The sequence below is a fragment of the Amphiprion ocellaris genome, chromosome 9 (assembly GCF_022539595.1).
Source record: "Amphiprion ocellaris isolate individual 3 ecotype Okinawa chromosome 9, ASM2253959v1, whole genome shotgun sequence".
Taxonomy (NCBI): domain Eukaryota; kingdom Metazoa; phylum Chordata; class Actinopteri; family Pomacentridae; genus Amphiprion; species Amphiprion ocellaris.
In genome coordinates, this window is record NC_072774.1 from 22873988 (window position 1) to 22885684 (window position 11697).

The 11697-nt window shown below is 38.9% G+C and overlaps 1 protein-coding gene across 3 annotated transcripts in view; it reads left to right on the forward strand.

The window, feature by feature from the left end:
- Window positions 1–11697, forward strand: part of dyrk1b (dual-specificity tyrosine-(Y)-phosphorylation regulated kinase 1B) — a 61806-nt gene that overhangs the window by 48124 nt on the left and 1985 nt on the right. For all 3 annotated transcript variants that reach the window (XM_023271586.3, XM_023271585.3, XM_055014001.1), the window contains exons 5-12: window positions 2279–2426; window positions 3460–3609; window positions 5219–5355; window positions 6569–6715; window positions 7984–8124; window positions 8763–8883; window positions 9677–9859; window positions 11093–11196. In XM_023271586.3, the coding sequence (XP_023127354.1) occupies window positions 2279–2426; window positions 3460–3609; window positions 5219–5355; window positions 6569–6715; window positions 7984–8124; window positions 8763–8883; window positions 9677–9859; window positions 11093–11196 (1131 nt within the window). The remainder of the gene's footprint in view (window positions 1–2278; window positions 2427–3459; window positions 3610–5218; window positions 5356–6568; window positions 6716–7983; window positions 8125–8762; window positions 8884–9676; window positions 9860–11092; window positions 11197–11697) is intronic.

Here is an 11697-nt window from a genome sequence, read left to right on the forward strand (position 1 = left end):
TGGATTCCCTATAAGCAAGCAGCTGGTGGCAGTGGGAACAAACAGGGAGTAAAAAATAAATAAATAAATAAAAAATATATATATATAATTTTTTTTTTATATATATATATATATATATATATATATATATATATATATATATATATATATATATATATATATATATATATATATATATATATATATATATAAAAATAAATAGACAGGACCAGGCTTAGGAAAGGCGGCTATCTGCTTCGACCGGTTGGGGTGAGAGTGGCGATGAGAGGGCTGGGGGATAGCGGAAGTGGTTGGGGTGGGGATAGGAGAATAGCAGATGGAGAACAGACAAACTATACAAACAGAACAATGAAGATTTTGGAGGTCAGTGAGGCCATCGACTGATCAGATAAGAGACCTGTAGCTCCAGATCCGGAGACACTCACAGAGAGATTAAACACAGAACCTCGGGGGAAACAGAGTTAGTGAAATGTAATGGTGATATATAACAGCATTTAAGAAAGAGAGAGAAGGGGAGAGGAACCCAGTGCATCATGGGAATCCCCCAGCAGTCTAAACCTGTTACTTGCATAATTATGGGATGCTCAGGTGATTCTGAGTAGCCCTAACTATAAACTTTATCAAAGAGAAAAGTTGTGAACCTAATCTTAAAAGTAGAGAGGGTGCCTACCTCCCAAACCCAAACTGAGAGCTGATTCCACAACAGAGGAGCTGATGACTGAAGGTTTCTGTTTCTGTAAACTGTGGGGACTTCAAGTAAACCAGCAGTCTGAGACCAAAGTGCTCTGTTAGGATGTTATGGTAAAATAAGGTCTTTAAGATGAGATCGAGCTTGGTCATTAAGTGTTTTATATGTGAGAAGCAGGATTTCAAATTATAACCTGGATTTTACTAGGAGAAAATGAAGAAGAGCTAATAGAGAAATATGATCTCTCTTGCAGGTTTCTGTCAGAACTCTGGCTGCAGCGTTTTGTGTCAGCTCGAAGTTTTTAAGAGAATTATTGGGACATCATGATAATAAAGAATTACAATAGTCCAGCCTAGAAGTTAGAAATGCATGGACTAGTTTTTCAACATCACTCTGAGACAAGATATTCCTGATATTTACGATATAGAATAGAACATCCTGTTAGTCCCACAAGAGGAAATTTACAATGTCACAGGAGCAAAGTGACAGTAAGAAAAGCAAGAAAAAAAAATACAACTATAAATTATTCGAAGGGCTTTATAGATAAATATAGCTGGGTGTCATCTGCATAACTATGGGGATTTATGTGGTGTTTCCTATTAATATTGCTGAAGGGGAGCATGTACAAAGTTAGTAATATTGGTCCTAACACAGAACCCTGTTGAACTCCATAACTAATTCTAGTGTGTGTGGAAGAATCCTCACTAATATGAACAAACTGCTATCGGTCTGATAAATGTGATTTAAACCAGTTTAGTGTGGTTCCTTTATTTCCAATAACATATTCCAGTCTCTGTAATAAGATGCTGTGATCATCAAATGCAGCACAAGATCCTGCATAATAAGTATAGACTGAAGTTATTAGAAGATCATTGGAGACTTTCACCAGTGTTGTCTCTATATGATGATGCTTTCTAAATCCTGACTGAAACTCTTCAGACAAACCATTTATGTGCAAATTGTGCAGTTGTGTTGCTCAAGTTCGAGTAAGGGGTTATGAAATGTAGTATATTAATGTAGTTTCGCCATTTAAGAGAGGTAAGTGTGTGTGTGTGTGTCTGTTGTGTGAGGAGAGTTCAGTATGAAGTTGCATATTTTGGCAAAAATTTGTTTTTACGTTTTTCATTTTAGTCTTCCATTGCAATGAATGCAACCGTCTTTGTTTAAATTCGCTATTTTGTTTGGCTGAAGTCAAATTGTGCACTCTTTACCACTTTGTTTCACTAGGCCTAAATTGGGGTTTGTTTAACATTTTGACAGCGCCATGCATTAGTAAACAGAATTGTTACAATTTTACTAATACAATTTATGATTTTGAAGGCGATTGCACTATGGAACTGTTGCGTGGTTATGAGTAGTTTTAGGAGTTTCAGGAAATGTTTAGAGATTTTAAATATTTTCCCCATTTAATTTAATCTAGGCAGTTCTTTTTGGGTATCAGACATCACAGACTGTATACTTGGCAGAACAAAATGAAGCCAGCAGTCTGATCATTTGGAACATCGGGCTCTAAGTCGTTCTTTGTCTAATGAAGAAAAAGAAAAACCATCATGTGATGTAATGGCAAAGTCTCTTCATGTCTTCCTACAGGTGGTGAAGGCCTACGACCACCATGAGCAGGAGTGGGTTGCCATTAAGATCATTAAGAACAAAAAGGCATTTTTAAACCAGGCACAGATTGAACTACGCCTGCTGGAGCTCATGAACAAGCATGACACTGAGATGAAATATTACATAGGTAAGATGAGCATACGTATATTACAGTGGGCTAGAAGAGTACAGGGGTCAAATATAAGACATGCACAACCTGCAGACACGACTCCACTACGTTGATTGTTGTGAAATGTTTACACAGGTTTGTTAGTGTGAAATTAGAGCTGCCAGTCAGGATGGGATTGTTTGGTTGTATAAAATTCAAAGAAAATCAACCAGTGTTCATAGTGTTAGATATCAAATCATTGTGAAGTTTTATTTTTTTATACTGTAGAAAAGTTTGGTTTTGTAGAGTCATTAGTCATCTGTCAGAGATACACTTCCGCTTCTATAAATCTATCCGTCTACATGACTGTTATTGAGCATCAGCACCTTAGATTAATGACTCAAGTCTTATTTCTTCTACTTGTGCAGCTACTAAACATTTAAGTCCATATGCACACATTCAAAACACACTCCATATTTCCTATAGATAGACAGTTAATACAAAACTCCAAACAGCCGTTCATTAAATCCAATTTGTTAACAGTAAATAGGAAACAATATTGTTTAAAACTTCTTTCAATTCAAGGCTTCTATAAGGCAGGCAAAAGAATAAAGTCCTGCAGGTTCAGAAAGTTCTTTGGGCTTCATGACTTGATTTTTGTCCTAACAAATCATGAGTTTTTTTTAATGATTTCTCCACTGATCAAGTCTTTCAGATGTTATCGAAAGCACGACAAATAGTCAAGCCCCTTGAGCAGTTTTGACAAAATAAAAAAAATGTAGCTCAATTTTCTGTAAAGTTGTACGCTCTCAGGCTAACACATACCATGTCAATGCAACAGTACATTGAATCTTTAATGGAATGTTTGGGTGGATCAATAGTACATTCATTCACCTTTGGTGTGGATTCCACATAAGAGTTAATTATCAAAGAAAACATTTCCCAGAAACTATTGTAATGTTGTCCATTGGAATTGTCTGACCTGATTTTTGCTTCAGTGTACCTCTTAACCTTCTGGCTTGTCTCCCATCTATCTCTGTGTTTGTCTGTCTTTCAATCTGTCTCTGTGCAGTCCACCTGAAGCGTCACTTTATGTTTAGGAACCATCTGTGTTTGGTGTTTGAGTTGTTAAGCTACAACCTATACGATCTGCTGAGGAACACCAATTTCAGAGGAGTTTCCCTTAACCTCACCAGGAAATTCGCACAGCAGCTTTGTACAGGTGGGTGCATGCAAACAGTAGCAAATCCCTTGTTATTTTTAACTTATTATGAAGTTGTGCTCTCAAATGACCACCTTGTTTTTTTTTTTGTCGTAATAACCCAATACACTAGGTGTCAGTCAGTAAGACTCAGGACGTCATTTTATAATCACAGGAATGTTTATCAGGATCATGGTGGAACATCTGACCATTTGCACACATCCACTCAATGGGGGTGGTGTTTGTATCTTAACTGTTCCTAGCGCTGCACTCTTTTCGACAGTGACCTCAGATGTTGTACCTGGAATCTCCTGAAGCCACTCTTCCAATCTGGGGGTCATAACCCCCACTGCTCCCATTACCACTGGCACCACCTTGTCCTTTACCTTCCACACCAGTTCCATTTGTTGTTTCAAACTCTGGTACTTTGCGATCTTTACGTACACTTTCCTCCTGATGCTACTATCTGTGCAGTTTTCTACAAATACCCTATTCTCTCCTCAAGACATATTGCTGGCCATTATTGCCAAATATCTCAATTTTTATTCTGAGCTCAGAACTTTTTTCTAGAAGGCCTTTTGTTTGCCCTGAATAATGGCAAGCTTTAGTCAAGCCTGAAGTGCTGCTTCTGGAAGAAGGGCCTCGTTCTTGCATGTAAATGCACTGTAAAACAAGCTGGATTTTGAACATTGACTGGTCCAACAGCTCGTAATCCATTGCAGACCTGCGTTTTGGTGAATCTTAGTTGACTTTTGACCATCCTGAGTAATTGTCTCTCAGCAGTAAATGATAGCTTGTGTTTTCTTCCTGATGGTGGCAGTGACAAAACTGGACTATGAACGCTACACTTACAGTTGTTTGATTTTGGGATTTGTAGCCACTTTGAAATGGCTCCAAGTGACTTTCCTGACTTGTTCAAGTCAGTGATTTGCTTTTTCAGATGTTTGTTGAGTTCCTCAGACATTCCTACTGTTGTTTTTGTGGTAGAGTCTAATGATAAATTTCATAAACTCAACTTTTCACATCACCAAAACTGATCAAGCTCTTTGTCATATTTCCAGAAGGCCTATAATAAACCTATGAAAGAACCAAATTGATGGCAGGGCTTGTTTTGTTTATTTTGTGACAAAGATGCATGGGTTGCAATGATTTCATCACAGAAAAGCCCATGCAAATTGTAACCTGAGTTTTCTGTTCTTAGCTGACAGGAGTGGCATCCTTCGGCTGCGAGGTTGGACGTGTTGTGTGTTCGGTCATGGTCTTCTGCATACTTTGGCTGTAACAAGTGGTTATTTGAGTTACTGATGCCTTTCTATCCTCTCCAACCAGTCTGCCCATTCTCCTATGAGCTCTGGCATCAACAAGGCATTTTCGTCCACACAGCTGCCGCTCACTGGATATTTTCTTTTTTTGAGACCATTCTTTGTAAACCCTTGTGCCTGAAAATCCCAGTAGATCAGCAGTTTCTGAAATAGTCAAACCAGCCACCACTAACAACCAATACCACATTCAAAATCACTTTCTTTCCTCATTCTGCTTGGTTTGAACTTCAGCAGGTCGTCTTGAACATGTCTACATGCTTAAATTTATTGAGTTGCTGCAACATTTATGATGCCTGTTTTGTCTGCAGCATTGTTATTCCTGGCCACTCCGGAGCTGTCAATCATCCACTGCGACCTGAAACCTGAGAACATCCTACTGTGTAACCCCAAGAGATCTGCCATCAAGATAGTCGACTTTGGTTCCTCCTGCCAGCTCGGACAGAGGGTGAGCAGTGTCCCCACACTCATCTTCCAGTTGTGCCTGTCAAAATACAGATAAATACATCTAAAATAATCTATTATAATTCCTCCTCACCTAACCCTCATTATTAGGGTTTATAAAATATAATGCTAAACATACAAATGTCCCAGTTACAGCTTTAGCATATTGCAAATCACAATTTCATTCAGATCAGGTGTGTTAGTATAAAGACCAATTAAGTCCAGATCAGGAGAATAATATGGCTGCTAAATGGGTTAAACAGATGATATTCAGTGAGCAGGGTAGGCTTTGAGGCTCAAGAGACGCACATAACAAATGTGGACTTTTGGCTTGACAATTTTTCGGTGTTTACAACCTTTTGCACGTCTGTGCCTTTTTTCCAGATTTCTGCCTACTGCAGCTTTTACAAGCCAAACCAAATATTTATTGATTCTATTGTATTTATGCACTCTTTGCCTGTACGCTTTTGTACTATTTCATTTTACAAAATAATACAAAATGTTATAAAACATTCTGCATTTACATCTATCTTTAAATGTTTCTCAATTTTCTCAGGGAAAATTCTAAAGAATGTGTAGTTTCCTGATTGGCAGTATTGGACTGAAAATATTCCTGTTGTATGAGGAGAACAGAGCCTCTCATACTGGACAGCAGCTAACACACTCTGTTATTTGGCTTTGTTTTATTTCTACTTGTTAATGAAATGTGCTTTCCATACTGTATTCACCATAGATTAATTGATTAGACATGATGAGATTTATAGAAAGGCTTCATGGTGTGGGATGGGCGATTTGACAGTCTAAATAGAGCATGTGATATGCTTTTCAGAGGTTTTCTACAGTTTACGTCATCAAATACATAAATTCCTACTCCACATGAACTAAGCAAAGGTGTGATTGCTTCTGACCACCATGCATCTTGGAGGTGTAACTTATTTTCTAAACAGAATACAGCGTCTGGACAAAGAATAGTCATGTTGTCAGAAGCATTCAAGCAGCGGAGATACAAATCACCAGTTCCAATCAAAACTTTCAAAGTAAAATCAGGGCCAAAATAAGATGCAAAGGTTTATGAGTTGGGCATTTGATTTGGAGTTGAGTTTCATTCAGACTGTTGTCACCCACCCCTTCTTCAAGGTATAATAAAATAAATGGAACTTTTTCTTCACGTCAGTCTTGAGTCTCTGAGCTGAACTTCTCTGTCATTCTCTTCTCAGATTTATCAGTACATCCAGAGCAGGTTTTACCGCTCTCCGGAGGTTCTGTTGGGAATGCCGTATGACCTGGCTATTGACATGTGGTCTCTGGGATGCATCCTAGTGGAGATGCACACAGGAGAGCCTCTCTTCAGTGGCTCCAATGAGGTAAAGGCAACTCTAGCCTGAACGGATTTGTTGAGTAAGGCTGGGAGATGATTCTGATATCACATTTCCAGTATTGTATCTAGTTTGCTTTGTAACTGTGTGGAGAAACCAGCTGGGTTGTGTGTTCCTGGAGAATAGCACAGACAGGAGTTAGAGGATACTTTTATACGGCAGTCAACAATTCAGCTACATAAGTATTCCATAAATTAATGTAGAGTTGTTGAAAATTATAGTCTGAAAAACATATACACTTAACTGTATGTGTGTGCAGTAGTATGACGTGATATTTTGCAATCTTAAGCCACATATACAGTCTGGAACTAAAGTTTACATACACATTTAAAGATTATGTATATCATGCACACTGCAGGATACAGTTCTGTCATGGTCATGATAAAGAAGAATTCCACAATTTCATTTCAAGACTCAACCAATAATCACCAAAAAGCAGGTCACAATGAATTAGAAACTGCTGGAACACAGGTATCTGTGTCCATAATCAAGCGTGATTTACGTTGCCATGGACTGAAAGGCTTCAATGCGAGAAGAAACTCCTTCCTTTAAAAGCGACACCTTAAGGCTTGACTGAGGTTTGCTGTTGATCACATGGACAAAGAAAAGGCCTTTTGGAGGAAAGTTCTGTGGTCAGATGAAACAAAAAATTCGCTATTTTGCCACAATGACCAGAAATATGTTTGAAAAAAGAGAAGGTGAGGCCTTTAACCCCAAGAACACAAAGAACAACAACGTACTTACCATCAAGCATGATGGTGGTAGTGTTATGCTCTGGGACTGTTTTGTTTCCAGTGGCGCTGATGCTTACATAAAGTAAATGAAAGGAGGATTACCTCTACGTTCTTCAGGACAACTTAAAAACATCAGCTAGAAGGCTGGGTCTTGGATGCAGGTGAATGTTCCAACAAGGCAATGACCTCAAACACATCAAAAAGGATCTAGAAATGGCTAAGTCAGGCTAGAATTAAAACTTAAACTGGTCTCCCCAAAGTCCTTATTCATCGGGAACCTGTGGACTGTGATTTTGTCATATTTAGAAAACCTGTAATAAATCTATGCAAGAACCAAAGTGTATGATTGAGTGACAAAGACACTTGGGTTTCAATGATTCCATTAAGAAAATTCAGAGTTCTAGAAGTCACTAGAAGCTCAAAACTGCCCTGATATACAAAGTGTTTACAAGTGTATGTAAGCTTCTGTTCACAACTTTATGTGCACAATACAACAATGGTTATGTTTGTGCATGTAAACAGGTCGATCAGATGAATAAGATCGTGGAGGTTCTGGGGATTCCACCCAGCCACATGCTAGACGCAGCTCCTAAAGCCAGGAAGTATTTTGACAAGCTCTCAGATGGTCTATGGACGGTAAAGAAGAACAAGGATGTCAAGAAGGTAAATTTTACTTTCATTGAATGTTATCTCACACCTTGAGTTTAATATGTTAATTTGTCCTGGTAGTGACATGATGCAAACAATATACATAAGAGATGCACAAGTAAACAAAACACAGAATGACTGAAATCATTGTGAGTCGTGTCTTCTCCAGCTAAGGCTCCTACTCAATATCTAAGACTGCTGCTATTGACGATGACCCGACTGAAAATTAAAACTCTGTAACTGAAAATGTGTGATACAGGACAAAAAAAGTTTATAAAATACTATGAATAGGAATCAAAATGTTCTTTCCCCTTTTGCAAAGTATTGAAAAAATTCATATTTTTTTTCTTTAGAAAGGAAACTGTAAGAGAGCTATGTACAACCAATATTGTGGAATATCTGAACATCATTAATGGTTGCGGCTTTTATTTCACTTCTATTACATATGTGGGTGTCCAGTAGTTTAAATCCTCAGCAATGTGTTACAAACAGCAAAAATAAAAACACAACGTTAAGAACTCTGTGACTCTGTGAGAATTCTAAGGTGCAAAGTCCATCACTGTTTCTTTACCGTTTTATTGTGTGCTCAGTTATTTTTCTGAACTCATGTTTTTCTTTACACAAATGTTTATGACTGTATGTGTATTTTCTAGGAATATAAGCCCCCAGCCACACGGCGTCTTCATGAGATTTTGGGCGTGGAGACTGGAGGTCCAGGGGGCCGGAGAGCAGGAGAGCCAGGACATGCCCCCTGTGACTACCTGAAGTTTAAAGGTGAGCCATCATTTTATGTTGATGTGCGAATGTAGACACAACTATACAGATATGGACTTTTACTGTTCATGTACCAGTGCAGCCCTTTATTTGTGCCGATTTCAGATAAGTACAATGATGACTGACAAAGGAAGACGGATTTGGCAAAAGCGATATGCCGGCTTCATTCAATTGTGATCGTGTTTGTAGCTGGTTGTGTGTCTAACTTTGAGACGACATCATCTGAATGTGAATCGCTGGTCCAAGACAAAGTTTAATGCAGTGCAAGCCCAGCTTCCCATGGCATTTGAGCACCTCCTAACTATCTATTTTGAGAAAATATTTGTGTTGCACAGTCCTCGGGTGAAGCTGAAAGCTGATCATGTGAATACCAGTACAGGACAGTACTTTAAGCACATTCACAAATGTTGTTATTTTTTATTTGATAGAATATTTATTGCGATTTGCTTTTGTATAATTTACTTTATTAGTAGTTTGGAACAGTTTTTACACATTTTTTAAGAAGCAACATAGCCATAGTGTTTTCATGAAATGAGTGTTTTAAAAAAAGAAAAAAGAAGCAGTTCAGTGTTTTTCGATTTCTTTTTTTCTCAACACTAAAAACAATATAAAAGCATATCAAACAATGACCTCAAAACAGAGGTATGGATGATAACATGGAGAAGATGGTAAATACTGCCATCTGCTTGAGGTCAGGCAGAACTCAAAACAACACCAGCAGTATGTTAGCTAGCTACCTCTGACTTTGTGGCTACATAAATATTATCATAATTTAATGTTTGTCCTGTTCCAGACCTGATCCTGCGCATGCTGGACTATGACCCAAAAAGCCGTATTACACCATTCTACGCCCTGCAGCACAATTTCTTCAAGAAAACAACAGATGAAGGAACCAACACCAGTTCATCTACATCCACCTCTCCTGCCATGGACCACTCTCATTCAACCTCCACTACTAGCTCTGTTTCTAGCTCTGGTAAAGTAGACACACTGTCTTCCACACACCCTCGACCTTCTCTGACTCGTCCCTGTCCGCTGTTGATCCACAGCGCTCCAATAAATCGGTTTTGCATTTCCATGAAAATTACTCTCAAAAAGAAGTTGTTGTGGATTTTAAAATGATTGATTTACATCAAAAACAAGTGGGGGTGCTTGTCACAGCTGCCATGAAGCTGAAATTTCCTTTGCTGTTTGTCTTGAAACAGCTAAGAATTTGTAAAAAAAAATAAAATAAAATAAACTATAGAACTGAATATCAGTGGGTCAAAATGCGGCTGCTTTAAACCAAGCAGGGACTAGAGGTGTGAATAGTCACAAGAAACCAGTCGACACCTTTAAAGCACTGAACTCAAGTGCACGTCTTTTATGCTGTTTGTGTCATGACCAACTGCGGGATCCTGTGACAGGAGCTAAATTACTCAAGAAGACAGAAAAACAAACTTCCTTCATCACCCTGTGATGCAAGTTGTCTTGTTTCTTTCCTGTTTCTTAGGACCTGAATTTGTTCATGGCTGTCGAGGACTTACTTATTACTTACTGTTCTCAGGGTGACATCAAACAGGAGAAGTGAAGCTGCGCTGAGGTGAAGCAGGATTTGCTGACAGTAACTGGAAATCTCCTTTTTGTGATTTTCTCTGGCAGGTCCACATACTGCAGCATTGCAGGATGATGTCTTACCCAAACATTCTTTCGGTCAATTCTGACCAAAAAAAATGGATCAGACCTAAGTAATGATTTCTCCTTTTCCTTGGTCTGCACAAAATAAACCAAGGTTTATGAGTGACAGCTCCCTATAAGGAATCCCAACAAAAGCAGTGACACATGAACAAACAGGCACCCTGAACTCTGTACATGTAATGATTTTTATTTCAAATATTTATTTAATAAAAAAAATTTAATAAATAAAAAAAAAATAAAAAATCATACTGGGGTGCCCAAATAGCTCAACGGGTTAAGTGGGTGATCCATATACAGGGGCTGGTCCCTGACGCAGTGGCCCTGGTTCGATTCCCGCCCACGGCCCTTTGCTGCATGTCTTCCCCCCACTCTTCTCCTTCCTTTCCTGTCCGTGTCCACTGCACCTATCAAATAAAGCCGTAAAAGGCCAAAAAAAAACCAAATCATACAAAATGACACACTTGCGTTTTCTTTAATATGCATTTGCAACCAAGAGGAGTGTCACTTAAAAGTTGGTCTGATTTATTCCCAGGTGGCTCCAGTGGTTCTTCCAATGACAACCGCAACTACCGCTACAGTAACCGCTACTACAACTCTGCTGTTACACATTCAGACTATGAGATGACCAGCCCTCAGGTACACACAACGCTACACCACTGTCAAACTTTGCATACAGTCTATGATGACAGTTACGAGTCACATTGTGTTCTGCAAATTAGATGAGCTGCAGTTCCATCCCTGCATCTATTTCTATACTTTATGCTTCATGCTGTTGTTTTTCCCGTGAATGTGAAGAGCCACATGCACAGTACATGGTGTGGGTTACTTTGCAGTGTCTCAGACAGGTAAGCTAACTATGTGAGCCATTCCTGACGAAGAGTAGAGGGCTCTACTAAATAGCAAATTTGACATAACCAGGCTTTGTTTCGCGTAAGTTGGCTCAACCAACACTAAATCCCCAGTCAGAGATAACAGAAGGCTTCACTATGAAGCCAGGTTAGTGAGTTACAGAGGTATGTTGAGCCTAAATCCAGAGTTTTCAGTATCATAAAAGTGGCTCTCTTTTAACCTGGCTCGATTACTACTCTGATGCCCACAATCTCTCACGGGGGCTTCAGTTTTTGCTGAGCCAACTCA